Raw genomic sequence first — 21,385 nt, 5'->3', positions numbered from 1 at the left:
TAGTATGGAGGACAGTGTTGTACAGAAGTGAATCATGGACTTTGTGAGAAGATAAGAAGAGAACAGAAGCGTTCGACATGTGGTGCTACAGAAGCATCCTGAAAAGTAGGTGGGCTGATGGTGGAGGAGGAGGGGGAGGGGGAGGGTGTCTCTGCAATACTGGTGCGAACAGAAGTACATGGGAAACACTGACAAGGAGGGGGGACAGGATGACACGACAAGTTTTAAGACATCAGGGAATCATTTCCACGGTACTACGGGGAACTGTAGAAGGTAAGAACTGTAAGGAAAGACTAACATTGGAATGTATCCAACAAGTAACTGAGGGCGTAGTGTGCAAGTGCTACTCGGAGACATCAACTCAGTCAGATGACATAACTAAAAAAGTAATAGTAATAATAATAATAATAATAATAATAATAATAATAATAATAAATCAATAAGTTTAAAAAGAAGGCATGAATGTAAAAACTGACCAAATAACGCATGAGTCGGCACTTCTGCTATTCAATTTTACCTTTTCCTCATTCTAAATTTTTGATTTTCATTGCAACCTTATCAGTTTTCCATAGACAACTTTGGGTATCACTGGCTATGTAACCAAACTATATGGATTCTTTCAATATCTACTGGCTCGGCTCACTTCCACAAGCTTTCCTCGAATGGGAGATGTGAGGGCTGACAGTACTGTTAATTGTTAAACAGCTCTTTACTATTCACATTTTGATCCAGTTACTTAATTTTAGTTCACTGCACTGGCAAATACAAAAGAACATTTTCCATACAATATCACCTGTCTATAGAGGTACACGAGTATATGTAAGGATTTTCCATTTACTGGAAAAACTGGAGTTGCACAACTTGGCGTTGGGTTTCTTCTATATACACAAAGGATTAGGTGTCTAGCAGTCTCATCTCAAATTACTTCAGACTCTTTTTTCCCACTATAACATGCGATTTGTACGAGACAAATTCAATACTGTATCTCTCTTACAAACCCATGAGAAATAATATGAAAATTTCGTTAAATGTCAATTTTTGAGTTGTTGAGGCCAACCTCTATACAAATTTGGACTGCAAAGGTAAGCAATATGTTAACAACACTCTCGATGCAAGTCTGTGTAGCTGACACGAGTGATGCTTCATCAGACTATAAATCAGGCTGAATGAGTTTCAGTGGTATAACATTCTTTTTAGTGTAATAGATATTTAGACCTTTGTAGAATCTAACACTCAATCAAGACTCTTCATCACAAAATCCCTAGCATTTACATGGCACAGAGGTTGTCATATTCAATTTAATTTTCTGTTCTACAAAACTATGATGCAGAATCTTATCTCTCAGAGATTCACTATTCTCATGCAAAGAATACTTCAATAAAATTTAAAAAAAGAAAGTAAGAAATAAAGAAAAAATGAGTCGATGCCTAGATCTTAATGATCAATGAAGTTGCAAAAATATGCTTGTCTTCATATGAGAGAGCTGGTCACTATTCACCTAAGTAGAAAGAGATTACTCATATCTGAAGCAAGATTAAAGTTATCCGAGACAAAAAAGATTTAATGCAAAATAATAGAAATGCCAAGGCTGCCAGCTGAAGGAAAAAAACCTCACCATTTGACTACGGGAAGACCAATGCGTGTTAATGTTCCATAAAACGTGCAGTCATCAGTGTTGTTGTTGGAGCAGTACATGGGACGGTGGCCGTAGACAACTATCCATGGGCGCACAGCACGATTCTCTGGACGATTAGCTTCCTAGAACCAAAGCCGTAACTCAGTCAACAATGATAAAATTAAGTAAAATAAAAATAGTAAAAATACACACTATTAGGAAAAACACCGCACAAGTGCAAGTAGGACTCACACTATGAGGAACCCGTACTAACGTAAGTATATAGACAGTTCATCTACAGGTTTCAATGTGCGAGTCTGAGAGTATCAAAATATGTGACATCAATGGACGTACCTGTTGACTGCATAGACTTATAAGCTTAAATGTTTTACACTGCCAAGAGACTGTAGATTTCGGAAATTTCAACTTGATGCCTCTGAGCATTCCTGAGAAAATGGAGACATAACAATAAAATGATCCTACAAGGGTCCTGTTTTTACCGACTGAGGTACAGAACCCTAAAAATGAAGTATACAAATGAATTAACAGAGAGAGAGTATTATTATTTAGCCACAGATGAATGGGTGCTACTACAGGTGTGAGCTTTTCAGACTACATTTTTGCTACCGTTTGCTTGTCATGTCAGCTGGTCCTATATTTTGTCCAGTTATAAGGTATGTAATTCCCTTCTTGCAGTTATTCAGTGTAACTGAAAAAGCAATAGCTCTTCTTCAAATCTACCAGGCTACGATTAGCTGTCATAAAGACAAACAGTATTAAAGTTGTATAGATGTTAGTGTTAGTGGTGTCCGTAAGCAGTTGAAATTGCTAAAATTAAACAAGGCTGCATGTTCTGATGGAATCTCTCATATTCTGTACAGAATTTTTTTTTTCAATTGAGTAAGCTCCAATTTTAAATACAAAACATGCTTTGCACTAAAAACTGTGTCAAGTGATTGGGAGAGAGCACAGGTCACATCTGTCTACAAGAGTGGTAGCAGAAGTGATCCACAAAACTACTGTTCAGTACCATTGCCACCAATCTGTTTTAGAAATCCTGGAATGTACTTTGCCATCAAGTGGTACAAGGTATCTCAAACAGAATGACAAAAACATCTGTCATATGAAACCCAACTCACATTTTACTCACAATATTCTGAAAGCCATAAATCTAGGACATCGTGTGGATGCAGTATTGCCCCTGTGCGTGGTTTAATTAGTCAAATTTTGCCTCTGTAGTGTCCGTGGAAATGGTATGTACAGGACTGGTGACATCTCTCGCTTCTACACTCACCACTGGTTCTTAAAATGTCATGAGTAGGGTTTAACTGATAGTTAGTGTCTAGCAACTCGGGTTTACTGACATTTCTGTGATGCTCTCCCATAAGTCAAACAAACATGTGACCATTGGTGCTGACCCTTGTAGCAGTTCACCTACTTTGTTTCTTTGTTTGTTTGTTGCCCTCAGTGTCAATGTACTGAATTGCTACAGTGGTTGAAAAATGGGGTTTGTAATTTGGACACTGACAACTGTAAATAATGCAGCCAACAGATGCACAGTTGCGATTCACAGTCTTTTACTTTCACTATTCACAACCGCCCAATATTACACAGTTATATGGCCCGTGCACTATTGATTAACCTTCAATAAGCCTCATTAATAGGTTTCAGGCAAACCTCCACATACTGCTACAATAGTTTACTGTTGAACATCTACAACCAGTAAAAGCCTAAACATACAGTTCACAGTCTTTCAAATAAATAGACTAGTCACTGTCATAGCTTCAATGGCCAGTTGGTGTAACACTTATTTCACTGTTAAGTTGATGCACTGTTGTCGTTCTAACCAACACAGGTTCTTCGTCTGAAACTCAGCCGTGGACTGATTGTCTCATGACCAAAAACCAAGCCCTTATATATTCTAACAACAATAGGTGCTGAAACTACACATTGTTCGAAGTTAAATTTACAGAAATTACAATTAAAACTTAACTCATTAAATTAACTAATACGTCAAAAAATTCATTCCATTTAACAGTTTCTTCTACTACCAGATTTAGGCCGAATTATTTGTTTAAATGATGAAATTCACAGCTATTGTTATGCAAACAATACTTCTGACAAAACTGTTAATTACTTTGCAGGTATTTAAGGGCTGGCTTCTCTACGATGTTTTTGAATAGAGTCAAATACATACTTTAAGATTACTAGCATTTCGTCTTCCAAATGTTTACAATTATTACAGAATTTATATTTGTTTTTAAGTCAACAACAGAATTTAAGTTATGAAGCAATTACTGATTTAACCCTATAACAAACGGTACCAACCAGGAATAGTCAAAAGAAATTAGGAAATCAATTACATACATAAAACTAAGCACAAAATTAGATCTGCTGTTAAAGAATTTAGAACTGAGGGCCAACCTTTCTCTTATATGGAAATGCAGATTATACTTGTGTATGCTAATGGTAAATAGTTAGAAGTAACAAATCGAATTTAAGGAACGGATGGCAAAACAAGAGGTGAAGTAAAATTATCCCAGCTTGCTTCGTCACACCCTTCTTTGTGTATGCTCTGTGTCCTCCGTTAGTCCTCTTTGGTATTGGTTCCACACATTTCACCAATATTCAAGAATAGGTTGTACTAGCCTTGTAGCAAAAATGTTCAAGATTGGAAGATGACAGAAAAGTCTGTTGAAAACAGTTGTTGAAAATAAAGAAATACTTCACGTTGCTTCTTGTCATTTCTCAAAATGAGAAAATTCAATTCAACAAAACTAAACAGAAAGATTACTGCCTAATGGGAATATTTTGGGAAGAAATGTGCTACTCACTATATAGCGGAGATACTGAGTCACAGATAGGCACACCAAAAAGATTCTCACAATTATAGCTTTCGGGTGTTAAGGCCTTCGTCAGCAACAGACACACATGCACACGTGGCTCCCCCCGCCCCCCCCCCCCCCCCCCCCCACACACACACACACAAAACTGCAGTCTCAGACAACTGAAACCACACTCATATATTGTTACATTCCATCCTGGATTTTCCCTTGTCTGATTGTTGCCTGATAGGAATACTTGCATGTACGACAAGGCCTCCAATGGCAACAGGAATTAGTCTGTTGACTTTTAATTAATTCCTAGTAATTTAACGTTTAAGACTCAATACTGTAAAGCATTCTAGGAGTGTTGCGCAAGAGCACTTCAGTTGCTGCATACATTTAAATCTATGACATGTGAAAAAATATCTATATCCCTTACAGGTAAGGTGTTGTTGCTTCACTTAGAACTACCCATGTAACCATATCAATCAAGCAATATATTAAATCCTACAATTAGCACCTCAAATAATGTCCACATTTGGTATCAACACACAAATACATGTACATATATACCAATTCTCCGTTTCTCTTTCTACATACCATCCACAAATTGAAAAGGCACAAAGAATGTTATTCTGATACACCAAGTACCTACCCCACAAATCATTCAGAACACACACACACACACACACACACACACACACACACACACACACAGAGCTGTGTGTCATAAGCGTTTGGATAATAACACGAACATCCTATGAAAGGTATTAATAGTTGTTATGTGAGGTACTGTGTTGCAGTGTGAGTGTGTGTGTGTGTGTGTGTGTGTGTGTGTGTGTGTGTGTGTGTGTGTGAGAGAGAGAGAGAGAGAGAGAGAGAGAGAGAGAGAGAGAGAGAGACTATACTGCGCAAGCTGCTTAATTTCTGCTACAGCAATCTGTACCTATTTACCGTAGTCACGCCTTTATCTCCTACAATTTTCATCCCACACATCTTCACCCATCCCCAGACTGGTGGTTCACTTTCAGCCTTAGAAAATGTCCAACCAACCCATGCCTTCTTTAGGCAACAGTCAAGTTGTGTCATTTTCTTTTACTGCCTCATTTCACTTCATTACCACCTCATTAGGTACTTGAAGTCCACACCTACATCAACATCTACATATACTGAGTGAACATTGATAAAACCGATAAACCGCAGGGATGGGCTTGACCTGAACTGGAGGAAAAAAGGTCCTAAGAACATCTGTGAAAGTTCCTCGTTGCCACAGTACATGGCGCTGACGAATGACAGTTCCTCTGACAATGTGCCTTGTGTTGCAGCCTTTGTGATTGATGCAGCATACTGTAAGCTGCAGAATCGTTCGTATTCTGTCAGGAACACACGGAGATGGTGTTTGTGGATGACTGAGCACAAGGAAACGGTCGAGAGGCAGCACGACCGTACCAAAACAAGTACCCTCACCAACATCAACCACATTACATAACACTTCAACCCTTTTTTGGATGTTTGTGTCATCACGGGTCCTTTCAGACAGACAAACGTGCACTGATGCAGCAGACAGTGCACACATCAAATTTGGAGAACCAGGTTCTACAGAATATTGAGACGAACCCTAGTACAAGCTCCAGGCAAGTGGGCCACCAACATAGTGCGAGCTGAAATGCGATTATTTGTATTCCTGCATGAAAACCGCTACATGGAGGCCACTCTGAACATCTGTTGTGATGCGGATTTACTGCAGCTCTGTACTGTGTTCCTGAACAATTTTTTGTTGTTATAGGCACACCTTCTGTTTTCGGATACATGTTCATAGGACCTTTTTTCCTCCATTTCAGGTCAGGAATCTGTCCCTGCAGCTTGTCAGTTTTATTGATGATCATCATGTTAACTCCACAAGGAACTGCACATTTCGTGGAGGAGGGTACTGTACCACTACTAGCCATTTGCTTCCCTGTTCCACTCGCAAATAGAGAGAGGGAAAAACAACAGTCTGTATGTCTCCATACAAACCCTACTTTCTGGTTTCAGTGTCCCTTACACAAAATGTATGTTGCCACCACTAGAACTGTTCTGCAGTTCACCTCAGATGGTGGTTCCCCAAATTTTATCTGTGTTCCGTAAAAAAGAATGTTTTATTTCTCCATTGATTCCCATGTGAGCTGCCAAAGCATCTCCGTAACACTGACTTGTTGATCAACCCTATCATTAACAAATCTAGCAGCCCACTTCTGAATTTCTATGGTGGCTTCTTTAATTCGACCTGGTGAGGATCCCTAACACTTGAGCTATACTCAAGAATAGGTGAGTCTACTTTACAGATGAACCACACTTTTCTACAATTCTCCCAATAAACCAAAGTCAGTCATTGGTCTATCCTACTACAGTCCTTACATGCGTGTTCCATTTCATATTGCTTTGGAATGTCATGCCCAGATATTTAAATGATATGACTGTGACAAGTAAAACACTACTATGAGCAATGCTGTATTCAAAAGTTATGGATTTGTTTTTCCTACTCATCCGCATTAACTAACATTTTTCTACATTTAAAACAAGCTACCATTCACCACACCAACTAGAAATTTTGTTTAAGTCAGCCTGTATCACCCTATAGTCACTAAGCATTGTCACCTTCCCGTACACCACAGTATCGTCGACAAATAGCAGCAGATCGCTGCCGACCCTGTTCGCCAGATCACTTACTTTCTATATACATAATAGTGGTCCTATCACACTTCCTTGAAGCACTCGTCACGATAGCCTTGCCTCTGATGAACACTCACCATCAAGGACAACACTGGGTTTTATTATTCAAGAAGTCTTCAAGCCATTCTCATATCTGGGAACCTATTCCATATGTTCATACTTTCACTGATACTTTGCAACGGGGCACACTTTCTGGAAATCTAGACATATGGAATGTGCCTTTTGTCCTTTGTCCAAGATTTAAAGGACGTCATGCAAGGGAAAGCCGAGTTCCGCACAAATGACACTGGAAAACTGTGCTGATGTTTGGATAGAAGCTTTCTGATCTCAAGGGAATTTATTATATTCATTCTGAGAATATGTTCCAGAACTCTGCAGCAAACCGATGTTAAAGATATTGATTTATAAATTTGTGGTTACATTCTTTCACCTTTCTTGTATGTAGGAGTCCACCTGCACTTTTTTCCAATCACTAGGAACTTTGCACTGGGCGAGAGTTTCATGACGAATGCAATCTATGTAAGGATCCAATGCCCCAGAGTACTCTTTGTAAAACTGAATTAGGATTCCATCTGGACATGGTGACTTATACGTTTTCAACTCTCTCAGTTGTTTGTTTATGCCAGGGATGCCTATTACTATGTGGTCCATACGGGAGTCTGTTTATACGATTCTCCAACATGAACCATTTCTTAAGAGCGAAATTTAAAACTTGGGCTTTCCTTTTGCTATTTTTTACTGCCACATCGGACTGGTCGAGTGACTGGATAGAAGACTTAGGCCACTTTAGCGGTTTTATATGGAACCAGAATATTCTCGGGTTCTCGGCCACATATTTTGCTGAGGTATGACAGTGGTAGTAGTTCTACGCTTCATGTATAGATCTTTTTACAGACACAAGAATCTCTACTAACCTTTGTCTGTCATCATTTGTGCATCCTCTTTTGAACCGAGAATGCAACAGTCTTTGCTTCCTCAGCATTTTCTGAATCTCAGTGTTAAACAACTGTGGGTCTTTTCCTTCCTTAATCCACATGCTTCTCTGCATCACAATTTACCATTCATTTAAACTTTGCTCAAAATATCTCTCTGTCCATCAAACTGGAATTGAATGATTTCAGTTCACTGTATAAGCACGATGCTAACAACTGCTCATTTGCTCTTTCTAGCAAAAACACTCTTCTAGCCTCCTTCACTGATGTTAACGTCAGCAACCATTATCACTATGATCATGTCACTAACTCCTGACTCTACACTGAGACCGTAGATCGTGTGAAGTCCGTTTATAGCTACAAGATCTAAAATGTTTCCAATGTGTCTAGGCTGCAAACTAGCTGCCCAAGACAGTTTTCCGAAAACTGCTAGACTGACTGTCTGTCAATCCCTCCTGTACCCATCTGATGTAAAGCATTCTTCTGTACTACCACAGTTCAAAAGCTGCCACTGTCTTTTTACCTGTATTGCTTACTGTCAATGTTTAACTTTCATACAAGGCTACACACTAGACAAGAACCTTTAGAAAGACTTCAGAACACTTAAATTTATAATAGATGTTAACAAATTCTTTTATACTAGGAAAAGTTTTCCTGGTATCTCCCCAAAATACAAAGCTTGTCTGTTACATTTAGTACTTCATTTTCCAATTAATTCCCTCACCATCTCCTGACTAAATGAGACATCACTCCAGTACCATCACTCTACTTCTGTCGATGTTAATCTTATAATCTCTTCTGAAGACATTGCACACAGTGTCCAGTTGCTTTCCCAAGTACTTTACTGCCTCTGACAAAATTACAATGTCACATGTAAAACCTTAAAAATCTTACCTTCAAATCATTCAGAAGCCATTCAAACTGATTTGCCAGAACTTTCAAGCCATACTCCAGGAAATAGTAAACTTCTGTCGATATGGAGACAAAGTGGACAGGCCCCATGTTGAAACTGTAGAAAAGTCCCTCCGTGTCTCCTGGCATTGAGAAGCGTGCACGGTATTCACTGAAGTTGCTGCAACATTAAGGACTGCAGTCAATGGCTGCCAGTCTGCATATGACCATGGAGTGAATAGCAGTGTTTTACTTGTAGAAATAGATGATATCTGACAGTCTAACTTCACCTGCTGGAGGGAAATGCGAATTATTTCAAATGGACATATCATACAAGAACACACTATTTTATAAAGCATTGAATGTCATTTATGAGATGCATTCAAAACGTAAGAAAGGCATGTGTTCATAAAAGCTTTTATTGACTTTTTCGTTTCCCATAAACTTAATACTTTTTGTTATGTTGCACTACCTTGTTCAATCACTCTGCATTAGAAGTTCTCTGTCTAACAAGTGAACCAGTAGACAATGGCAGCCTTTTGGATCGACCATTGCCTTAAAACTATTGCCTACAGTGCCACTGCTTCAGAAGCAGAAAGAGAGAGCAGTCGCTGGTTGTTAGGTCGGGCCTGTAGGGTGCGCGGTCAAAAACTTCCAAATGGTAAATGCCAACCCTAACTCCTAATGCGGGCAATGGTGCTTTGACACGTTTTGTTGTGCTGGATGAGGACTATCCAGAATGGTGAATCTCAGTCAGCATTTTGCAGTATACTTCAGCTGTAATGGTTGATCCATGTTTCCTGAACGTAATCATAAGAATACCACTTTCATCGCAGAAAACAGTAGCCATCATTTGCCAACTTCAGGATTTGGTGAAGTTGATTGGTGCAACTGCAATGACTGTTGCTTTGATTCTGTGCTGGTGGAGAATATCCGCAGCTACACACCCATAACAATGCGGGAAAAGAAATTAGCTCCATCTTGTTGAGAGTGGTCCAAAAACACTTGTCTGCTTGAATGTTTGGCTCTTTGTACAGATTGGTAAGCATTTTCAGTACCCACCTAGCACACAACTTTGAATATCCCTTAACTGGACAAAGCACTGTTCATGCTGCTGCCATGGCAAAGCTTGGACATCAATCAGCCAGAGCATCAATGGTTTACTGTTCAGAGAGCAGTTTTCAGTCCATTCGTTGCAGGATTCCATCAGTCTCGCAACAGCAACAGTGAAATATAAAATTTCTCTGCCATGTCATCACCTTCAGCATTCCACTATGGCCTTGCAGCTGTATAAGAATGGCCTTGCACGTTCTGCCACCAACATACAAATGTCTGCCACCCACACTGTGATTCCTGCAAGCTGCCAACAACCTTCAACATGTTGATAAGTTTATTTTTCCAACTGATTCAATGTAAAGAACATCTCTTAACAGTCTACACTAAGCAACTTTTGCATTATAGGTTATAGCAGCCTTTGTAGATAAAAATGTCGGAAAGTTGACTCACTTTTCCTGATTTCATTCACTAATGTATAACTGTTTCTTATCCTGAGTAAACTCTTAACTGAAGGAAGAAAATTTTCATTGCACAGAATCATGTAATAAGGATAATGTGTTGCGAACACATCACAATCTCTTGTAGACAGCTCGTGAAACAGTTAGGCATACAGCTAACAGTCTTATCACATTTACTCCATTGTGAAGTTTATTGTCAACAATCAATATCAGCTTAACAACAGTAAAATTCGTAAGTATAATACTAGAAAGAGAAATGACTCACATTATCCATCAGTCAGTCTTAGTATAGCACAGAAAGGAATGATGTATTCAGGCACAAAAATCTTGTGACCATTTATCCCGAGATTTCCGGTATTTTTTCTCTGTGAATGTATGTTAGATTTGTAACACATCTGACAAGTACATACAATGTCACAGTGAGAGATCACAATAATTATGATAAACCACAGAGAACAGCCAACTAGATAAATCAATAGTCTTTTGTATATAGAGGTCCACAACTACTTCGTATTTTCTGAGGGGAGTAATTTTTCTGTGTAGGCAGTTTTATTTAGATATAAATACTTTAGTGTTATAATACAATAATTCTTATTGTAATTTATCTTGTTATTTGCTCTTTTTTGAAAAGAAGAATGTCAAAATCAGCTTTCCCACCAAAAATAAACCTCGACAAAAATTAGTACAAGCACTCCCACAAAATTAATACCCCCCTTTTTTTCAAAAAAATTAACACAGGAATTTATAAACTGAACAGTAATAACCGTCCCAAACTCTACATTAACTAAACTGGTACAACTTTTGAAACAATGTTTAAAGAACACCTTGGTGCCGTTTGATTTAATAGCTTAAGCAAACCAGCCTTTGCCATCCAACTTGCAGAAAATAATCATACAGTCAAAAATTGATAGGAAATAACTTGCAGTTTGCAGGCAGGCCATATTGGATGAACTGTTACGAATGCCAGAATTATCTGGAATGGCAGACGTTCTGATGTTTGGAAATATATACAAAACTGCTTACAGATATGGGTGGCACAAAGACTTTTCAAGATGTAAGAATACCTTCTCTGATCTAATACTGAGTGAGCAAACAGTCAGCTACCTGCCTAAATAACTTCCGAGAGGTCTTTTTACCTTTTAAACCAGCATAATACTGCCACAGTGCAATATAGCCGTAGTACACCTTCAATGGTGTTTCATTTCAAAAGAAAAAATATTTTGCCAGTATAAACTACCTATATCTTCACTGTAAAAAAAAATCACATTTACATGGTATTCATAGTCTGGTACAGCTTATTTTTTCCTTTATAACTGCCCAATCAGTAAAATATATCAGACAATTATGTTTAATGTAGAATGGAACTTTATATTGGGTGTTCGAATTTCGTTTTATCACAACAACAAGAAAACGTATCTTACTGTGCTTTTCTCCTGTACACGTTGTCGGTCTTGTAATGCCCAAGTTCAACATTGATTCTCTTCAATGTACTAACATTACAGCATATCTTAAATTATAATTGCCCAATCAATGTAAAAAAATGTCATAATACTGTTTGTCTTACAGAATGGAACTTTAGATTCAATATTCATACCCAGTTTCATCAATGTAGCAAAAAAGAAGCAGAAAACATAACATGTTCTATTGTGCTCTTTAGTTTACACAGTGTTCATCATCTAATGCCCATATTCAATGCACAAATGTCTTATCTGTGCACAATGTAACAAACATTAGATCTGATTAAATTTAACAAACACTCGATCTGATTACACAGCTCACACCTAAAAACCTTTCATTGTTTATATACAATATTTGTAAAATTCTATTGAATGCCATATTATAATTTACTGTACATAATTTTGTATCTCTTTTCGACTCTTTAATTTCACTGTTCTAACAGAGGCATATTTTACAGTGCCCATGCACATTTGTAACCCAACATTCTTACTACTCCAACAACTTTGAAACTATTTTTTTGTTACTCATGTGAAGCTGGGCCACGTTTTGTAAATGATTAGCTGTTACAGCAGTTTCCTGGGAATTAAATAACACCCACAGAGCGCATCTGCAAAAATGTGTTTACTTTATAATACATAACAGATATACAGGATGAATTTGTTGTGCTGAAATATCCACCACGTAAGTGTTCATTACATTTCATGTTTTATTAATTTTAAAATCATTTCACAAATGTTTCCATGAAGATCAAACAAAAAATCTCTCATAAGTTTATTGTATTATGATAAAAAAAACTTTTTGTTGATCTTAGTGTACAAAACCAGTAACACATACAAAAAAGGACCCCAGCAAGACATAAGGAAATCTGTAAGGACTATCCCAAAATGGATTTGTAATAAATCTGAAACTGGTAATAGTTTGAGTCAAACTTTTTTAAACTGTGCTTGTGACTGGCTGCTGCTGCTTTATAACTGTACTACAGCCAAGGTTCTCATTATTAAACAGTGCCATTCATTATTCCAGATAGAAATTCTGTGTTTAATTATGGTTGTGAAACAGAAATCTTTTCCTATACAGATTAGAATCACCAGTCAACAACTTATAATGTTACTGATCCTATCTGATAAACAGCTTATTAATGTTGAGACCATTCTAGTGTATATCAGTCTGCAACTGTGAACCAGACACGTGTACATTCTTCAGTTTGTCAACAGCCAACAATCTCACCATATCAGTAACACGAGTTCCTGCCCAAACACTGAAGTTAAACAATGTCGGACGGACCCAGTTAGTACTCGGATGTACGAACATCCAGAGAAAACAGAGAGCTGTGAAAAAACCGGGTGTTATCGGTTTTAAGAACACACGAGTCGCCAAAGTGGCTCGCACCATGCCGAGGTACCACACGAACTTCTTTGAACTCTGTCAACATTTCTTGAAGGGTCAATTCAAGCTCTGACCTCTCACCCACCCACACATACGCACTGTCACTTTACACCAAGCAGAGCTTCCAGTACACGAAGTTCATTAATAGAACTGCCGCACACAAGAGTGACACGATGTAAACGTCAAGTCTTCTGCGAGACACACAACGCTGAAGACCCGCCTCACACCAACTGACGGGCACTACCTACAAATAGTGATACTGTGAAGAACTGCAAGCTGCCTTCTCGGAGGCAACGAGGACGGGTGTGTCAACCCAGACAGTAGGAAACTGTCTCCACACTATCAGTTTGGTCCCTACGCATCCATTAAGAATAACAGTACGTATTTCCCAATGCTGTGGTACGCAAATACGGTGAGCGAAGGAATAACCTGGAACAAAACCTGGATCATTGGTGCTGAAAGTGTGAAATGTTATGTCCCTTGATCAATTAGATAGGTCAGACAATTTAAAAAGGGGAACGGATAGTGTAAGGTTAGATGCACCGAAGTAAGGTGGCAGGAGTAAGAGTTCTTGTGGTCAGGTGACAACAGGGTTATCGAGGCAAAATCAAATAGGTTTAATAGAAGAATAGGTCTAACAATGGATAAGAAAATAGGAACACAGGTAAGATACTACGAACAACAAGGAGAAGGTAGTTAAGGGAGGTGAAAATTTAGGCATTTTGCAGAGCAGATGTAGATTCTGTCCATAATTTACTAGAAAAGAACTGTAGATTAAAAATTAAGAAATTGCAGTACAGTAGGGAAGTCATCATCAGCCAATTCAATCATTAGATGATGTGGCCCCTTCGAGTCGTGGATTCAGGTAGGCTTTCAGCAGTCTTCTCCAAGTGGGACGGTCTCGGGCACTTCTCTGCCAGGTGTCACCAGCGACCACCTCGATGTCTCTGTCCCATCTGTCCGGTGGTCTTCCTCTAGGCCTCCGGTGCTCTCTCAGACTCTACTCCAGTACTAGCTTCGTCCACCTGTCGTCTTTTCTTCTCGCGACATGGCCAGCCCACTGCCATTTCGAGGAACCTACTGTCTCTGAGATGTCGTTAACCTTCGTCACAGACCGGATGTCATCTGCCCTTTTCCTGTCTTTTCTTGTATAGCCCAGTATTGATCTCTCCACGGCTCTCTGTGCTGTCCTAAGTTTCCCTTTTGTGAATGAGTAAGTGTCCGTGTCTCGCAGCCGTACGTCGTCACAGGAAGAATGCATTGATCAAATACTGCTTTCTTCAGATTTACTGGCATTTTTGATCTGAATACTTTTGAATTCTTCCCAAATGCTTGCCAGCCGAGCTCGATGTGTCGACAGATTTCTGGCCTTATGTCTCCCTTCGTATTTATAATCTGGGCGAGGTAGACATATTCACTGACCTCTTCTAGTAGACTGTCCTTGACTTTCACATCTCCAACCAGCTGGCATTCCGATGCAAGATCTGTAACTGAGTTTTGGAGCTCTGCGAAGTCTTTGGCCAGTAAGGCAATATCGTCAGCAAATCTCAAGTTGGTAAGCCTTCTTCCATTAATTCTAATTCCCTTACCTTCCCAGCTCAGCTTTGACATAGCCATTTCCAATACAGCAGAGAACAGTTTTGGGGAGATGGGATTGCCTTGCTCGACACCCCTCACGATGCGGAATTCTCGAGTTGATCCGCCGATGTTAACATAAGCTGAAGAATTCTCGTAGATTTTGCTGAGCACTTCAATGTATGCTGCTCCCACTCCTTGCTCACTCAAAGCTTGGAGGACAGCTACGTGGCTAACGGAGTCAAATGCCTTTTCAAAGTCAACAAAGGCAATGCAGAGAGGTAGTTGGTATTCATTCGCTCTGCTTATCACTTCACTAACTACCTTCGAGTAGGGAATTACGAGACAGGAAATGGATAAATTGAAAGAGGTGAAATGTAGAAGATGAGCAGAATGCAAGTTTTTGAAATGTCGAGCCGCAGAAGAATGATGAAGACTACAAGGGTAGACAAGGTCACTGATGAAGGGATACTGATTACTTATTTGAACTGGGGAGAAAAGAAATTTATGGCACAACTTGACTGAATGAAGGTATTGGTTGATCAGGAAGAAAAATGGGTTTTTCCAATGTAGCTGATTAACTTCTCATGATCGGGTTTCATAGTCATGTAGGATATTTTAAAGAACCTCACACAGTCAACGGAGATAATGATGTCTTTCAAAAATTATACAAAGTACTCCACACGAAATTACAGTAACTCACAGTGTGAGTTCATCAGCACCAGTCATAGTTTGTTATCAGTATACTTTTACAGATGTAGTCAGCATTAGCTGCTTTTGCCTGTTAATATATTAAGTTCTCATTCGCTTCCCAGAAAACTCCCCTTCACAGTCGTGTTGTGGAATGGCCAAAGTAATGTGACACTGAGGAAATTCAGGACACGATGTTCCAATTATGATCCTGAAGGTCTCGGATGATGACACACCTAACCTGGAGAATATGCATCATTGTAGCAAGACATTCAAGACTCTCCAAATAACCCACACTGTGCCAATCAGCAGTGCATTCCTTTGCCGTCAGAAAGCCGAACGCTGACCCAGTCGTACTTACAAGCACTGACTGAGCCACTGGTCAGAGGTTACAGATGGCAACTGTAACTGGAAGCCACTTTACTGATTGACTGCTGAGATCTAGAGTTCGGCTCGCCCCATATGTACGATGCTGCACTACACACTTTGGCAGCCAGCACTGGATGAGCCACGGAGACCTCAATCGTGAGCTGCTGTCTCGGCACCTGGTGCATCAGTTCCGTCCAACACCCACCCTGACGCCTACTCCACACATCACACACCACAGTGCAGTGTCACTTCGTGCAAGGCAGAGATTGGTGCCTGACCACACCACGCAGCACAGACACTCCGGATCAATGCTACGTTGTGCCACTTGATGAGGGCACGCACCTGTAGCTGCTCTAGCCCTTTGGAACAATAAAGAGTTTTCAGGAGTGACATCTGTCTTGCTGCAGCCACCTTAGTCCTCCAACGGACTCCTGCAGTCTTCACTGACCCGTCGAACCCACCACACTCAGGTGGCAGACTCAAATGCCATCCTGACAACCAGGAGAATTGCTCTTCTGCCTCCATATGCTGGTTTTTGCACTCTGCCCTGCTATAATAGGATTTATGGAGCACAATGTGTGAATGAATGAACATCTATATCTCTACACCCAACAGCCTAGATAATAATCTGCTTCCGAGTCTAAACTTTTGTCTGTTCAGTGCAATTTTTTTCTCCCCTCAACTGCTCCTCCTAGTGTCTAGGTAACTGTTACAAGATATCCCAGTGTGTTTCATCACTCGCACTACTACTAGTTCCTATCGTCTTCTTTCTCAAGCTACATAAATTTCAAAGAATTTTAAAAGTAAAATGTACAATTTTGCTTTTTAGATTTGTCTTCATCTCTCCTGCACCATGCAGCTGGTAGGTAAATCCCCCTACCCCACATCAGGAATAAAATAATGAAATGAATAAACAAATGTGTTCCTCGCAACTTACTTCGCCTCTTCGTGGTTTCCGGGGCAAGTCATGTACGGAACATACGCAGCAACAGGTTGTATCTGATTCATAAATTCGTCACCAACTGTCCCATTTTCCTGAAAGTCAAATGAACAATTAATGCGTTACGAAGTTTTTCATATGTCACTTAAAAACATGCATAAACACCTGATATGACAGTCCTGATATAATGGGTGACCTGCTGTCTCGAGTAAAAAAGGCCGTGGAATGTGGAAAACTTGTGCCATCAATATGACTGTAGCTCTTGATGTAAGAAACTATATCACCATATGTAAATATTTTCTCATTTGGGCACAAAAAGGACTAAAACTTCTTTAATTCTTTGAAATTTAGTACCACAAAAATCTAGCTTAACAGTCTTTATCTTAATTATCTTGCTTTTAAATTTAATGTGTAATATGTTTTGAGTGAAGTGACTGTTTAAGGAAACTGATATTTTGACATGCAAAGCATAAAATTTCCAAAGCAGAGAGTTTTCTCCGAGAAAAGATTTACTGAGGTTAGGCAGACACAAACAGTTCAAACTTTAATAATTAATTTTGGAGTACATATTCAAATGTGGAACAAAAGCCACACATCCCCCTAATTACAAGGTATTTTAAAGTTTGTGTAAGTATTATCGTGTCACACTATTCAAGCTGCTAATATAAAGGGTGCACTTATAAAGGACATTCTGGAGGAAGATGTGTAATGAATTGAAACACAATGGCAGTGAGAACTACGTTGCAGGAAAAAAATGTGACTCCTTCAAGGACTGTGTTCACTTGAACCAGGGTATGATATGTGCAAAATGAGGGGTGATTTATTTGTCGTCATCGTCTGCGATCAGGAGGCCTGTCTGTGTACCCAGTGTTTTGACTCTGCAGGCAGTAAATGTGTTGAGTTTAGTAATGAACACTATTTGCAACATTCATTCTAGGGTACAGCCACACTCCACAGTCAAGTGCACACTCCTGTTGAACAGGTTTAGCCATTTGCACGGGTTCATACTGTGGAACTGTTGGAAGTGGGATGGCCATATTGTTGGATTGCTGCATATGTTGGGTGCTGTGGCGTGCACAGCCACACAAATGCAACGGTCGGCTACTGCGGCAGAGTTAAGCGGCGCCTGCAACTTAGTGCCGGCACGCTCCGCCAGCTGACGCTAGAGGCGTTCCCGCCAAACATTTAATCAGCCGAAAACTACACACACACACGAGCCACACTATGATATCACCTCCACCAGTCAGGGATCGCCAACGGCCACCAATCGTCACTCCGGAATCAGTGGAGGAAGAGGGAGCCACCATGTTAAATAGCCGGAAGAAAGAAAAACCGGCGTCTTTCGACCCGCCGTGGACTGCCGCCCGGAAGATACGTTGACGCAGCTGGAACGTCCAGGTGCCACGTCTTCGCTACGTCGGCCATCGACCCCGGACTCTGGGCCCGTCTACTTCCTCGCCATCTGCCGGAAAGCGTCGAGAGAAAACCCGGCAAAGGAACGTAAATTCAGTTCAGTTGCTAATATTTCAATTCAATAAGGTGGCATATTCTTTGGCTTGTTATAAAAGTTTGGTAGGAGAAGAAGCCTTTTGTTTTCGAAGAAAGTTTATCTTTTAGTAAAATTAAGCGGTGGCCTTGCTCCACCTAATAAAAATGTTTGTTCATTGGGTGTTAATCTGTGGATATAACATTGGGCACACAACAGTGGTCTGTGGCACATTACTGCACCCGTAGACCGAGTTCTGGACATCTATGTAGCACAGAGCGTGTCAACACAGACACACCGTGTGGTCAGTGGTGGCCAAGCAACATCATCTGGGAATGAAATTTGAGCACACATTGTACCTGCTGGGTCTTCAAAGACCACTGCCTACCATCTGCTTTCATTAGGACTAAAAACGTGCATGAATCTTGTCAGGCTACCACTGACACCAAGACACCAGCGAGCACGGCTACTCTATCGTAAGGTAAGGAAGTGGTTTTTTTTTTTTTTTTTTTGGGCACAAAACTTCTATGGTCATTAGGGCCCAGCCCGTGACTTAGGAAACAGTAAAAAACCGAAATTTAAAATCAGCAGCAAAGGTACAACAATAGCATATTTCAGTCTATCAGGGAAAATGCCCTGTTCCAGAGAGCTGTTACACAGGTGGCTGAGAATCTTACTTATCTGTTGAGAACAAGCTTTTAGTATTTTGCTGGAAATGTCATCAATTCCATGTGAGTTTTTGCTTTTAAGCAAGTTTATTATTTTCCTAATTTCAGAGGGAGAAGTGGGTGAGATTTCAATTGTATCAAATTGCATAGGCATGGCCTCTTCGATTAACAGCCTAGCATCTTCTAATGAACACCTGGATCCTACTATATCCACAACATTTAGAAAATGATTATTAAAAATATTTTCAACTTCTGACTTTTTGTTCGTAAAGTTTTCATTCAATTTGATGGTAATACTGTCTTCCTGTGCTCTTGGTTGACCTGTTTCTCTTTTAATAATATTCCAAATTGTTTTAATTTTATTATCAAAGTTGCTGATTTCAGACATGATACACATACTTCTGGATTTTTTTAATAACTTTTCTTAATATAACACAGTAGTTTTTATAATGTTTGATAGTTTCTGGGTCACTACTCTTTCTTGTTGTCAGATACATTTCCCTTTTCCGGTTACAAGATATTTTTATACCCTTAGTAAGCCATGGTTTGTTACAAGGTTTCTTACGAGTATATTTAACTATTTTCTTGGGGAAGCAGTTTTCAGTAAGTTGAAGGTGGTTCAATGAATACTCTACCACACACTTGATTGTTAAATGCAGAGTAATCATGTAGATATAGATGAAAGGAACCATCCCCGCCCTCTGACTCAAGCCTTTTGAGGAAGTAATAGAAAACTTATATGTGGAAGCCACCACTGCCCTGATGACTGTATGCCCAGCGTCTGAGCACTGTGCCACCTCATTCAGGCAGTGCCAACATACTGAGTGCTTGGAAGGTAAGTGTGGCTGGTCATAACTGTAGAGGGAGATCAAGGGTTATGTACAGTGATCAGGTCCAAATGGCTGTAGGTCACAGTAGCCATGTAGAGATAAAGAGGCCTGCACAGGATGACACTAGTGTGGAAAGCCGCATGAAACCAGTCTTAGGTTGAAGACAATGATGACGACAATTATATTGCATTAGGTTGAAAAATTAAATTGTTAGGTTTAGACACAGCCTACACTAGGAACAACAACGTCCGGAGGAATTATCAGCACTACAGAAATATTGCATCACTGTTCCATCTCGTTCTTTGGTACAGCCAGCAAAATCACTTAACTGATGTGATGTCAGACATAAACACAACAGATTTTTTAATATATAATGTAATTTGATACATAAAACATCTACACACCAAGCGTTGTCAGGATAACACAAATATAAAGGTATTTAAATCTGCAAGCTTTTGGAGCCAGTGGCAGAATCATTGAAGGGGAAGGAAGAAGGGTGAAGGAAAACAACTGAACCAGTCTTTCCTTATCGTCCCGTCCAGTAAGTGCCCCATGACCCAGGGTTCTGGGCTACTTTTTTGAACGCTCCACATTTCCTAAAACTCACCAGTACTTTCCCTTCAGACTTCTTCCTTCCCCTTCAACCTATCTGCCAGAAGAAGGAGATGTTGCCTCTGAAAGCTTGCAAATTTAAATACCTTTACATGTGTGTACTCCTTCACTTGGTGTGTAAATTTTTTATCTATCCAATGGCATTATAAACATAACAGATACAAACACGTATCTCCACATCTTATCCTTAGGCTATTTCACCGTTCAGCATTTCACATATGGATTAAGCATACCTCTATGCTGCAATGGATGAAATAGAACTTTTCTTCAACTTAGTAAAATGTATAGACCTTGATAACAGAGTGAAGTTCTTTATAATTATGGATGCTACATTATGTTACTGGGGAAAAGTGTGAAAATTGTGTGGGAAAGCCTCACTACCATCTGACAGTTTGCATGTTAGAATGAGGGTGTGTGATGCAATCTCCAGAGAAGGAGATGGAGCAGCACCAGTGTGCTCTCCATTTCTGTTCCTTGGCCTACCCTCCAGCTCTTGCCTACCCTGGGGACAAGCTATCACTGGAGTGAAGGAGTGAACACCACAATGGGCTGCTGTTTCTGCTTCCGACTCACCTTGGATAAATTTAAATGCTTGGTAAACTATTGTTGCTTCTTAATGTAATACTTGTCATGTCTGCGTTGTTCCACCCACCGTGAAGACTATAGCAGCTAAGTACATTCATTACACTGTATTGGTCACAAAACTGTTGACACTAACTTCGTGCTCCCAACATCGGGGCAATTACAGGTAATGCCAAATTGAACTACACTTTGTAATCCAGTTATTGTAAAATTCATACACAATGAGTTTTTTTGACGCACAATTATTTTAATACATTTAATTTTGCTTTCATAGGAACTAATCTTTTTCCCCTGTGGAGC

The 21,385-nt window shown here is 39.7% G+C and overlaps 1 protein-coding gene across 1 annotated transcript in view; it reads right to left on the bottom strand.

Annotated features, from left to right (window-relative positions):
• LOC124717031 (acid phosphatase type 7) overlaps positions 1-21,385 on the bottom strand; it is a 106,487-nt gene that overhangs the window by 59,289 nt on the left and 25,813 nt on the right. The window contains exons 4-6 of the mRNA XM_047243686.1: positions 16,905-17,002; positions 8,979-9,156; positions 1,616-1,758 (exon numbers count right to left, since the gene is read on the bottom strand). Of these exons, the coding sequence (XP_047099642.1) occupies positions 1,616-1,758; positions 8,979-9,156; positions 16,905-17,002 (419 nt within the window). The remainder of the gene's footprint in view (positions 1-1,615; positions 1,759-8,978; positions 9,157-16,904; positions 17,003-21,385) is intronic.

Source organism: Schistocerca piceifrons, chromosome 9 (genome assembly GCF_021461385.2).
Source record: "Schistocerca piceifrons isolate TAMUIC-IGC-003096 chromosome 9, iqSchPice1.1, whole genome shotgun sequence".
In the NCBI taxonomy this organism is placed as follows: Eukaryota; Metazoa; Arthropoda; class Insecta; order Orthoptera; family Acrididae; genus Schistocerca; species Schistocerca piceifrons.
Note: the sequence above shows the minus strand (reverse complement) of the source record. Positions and strands in the feature narration are given on the sequence as shown.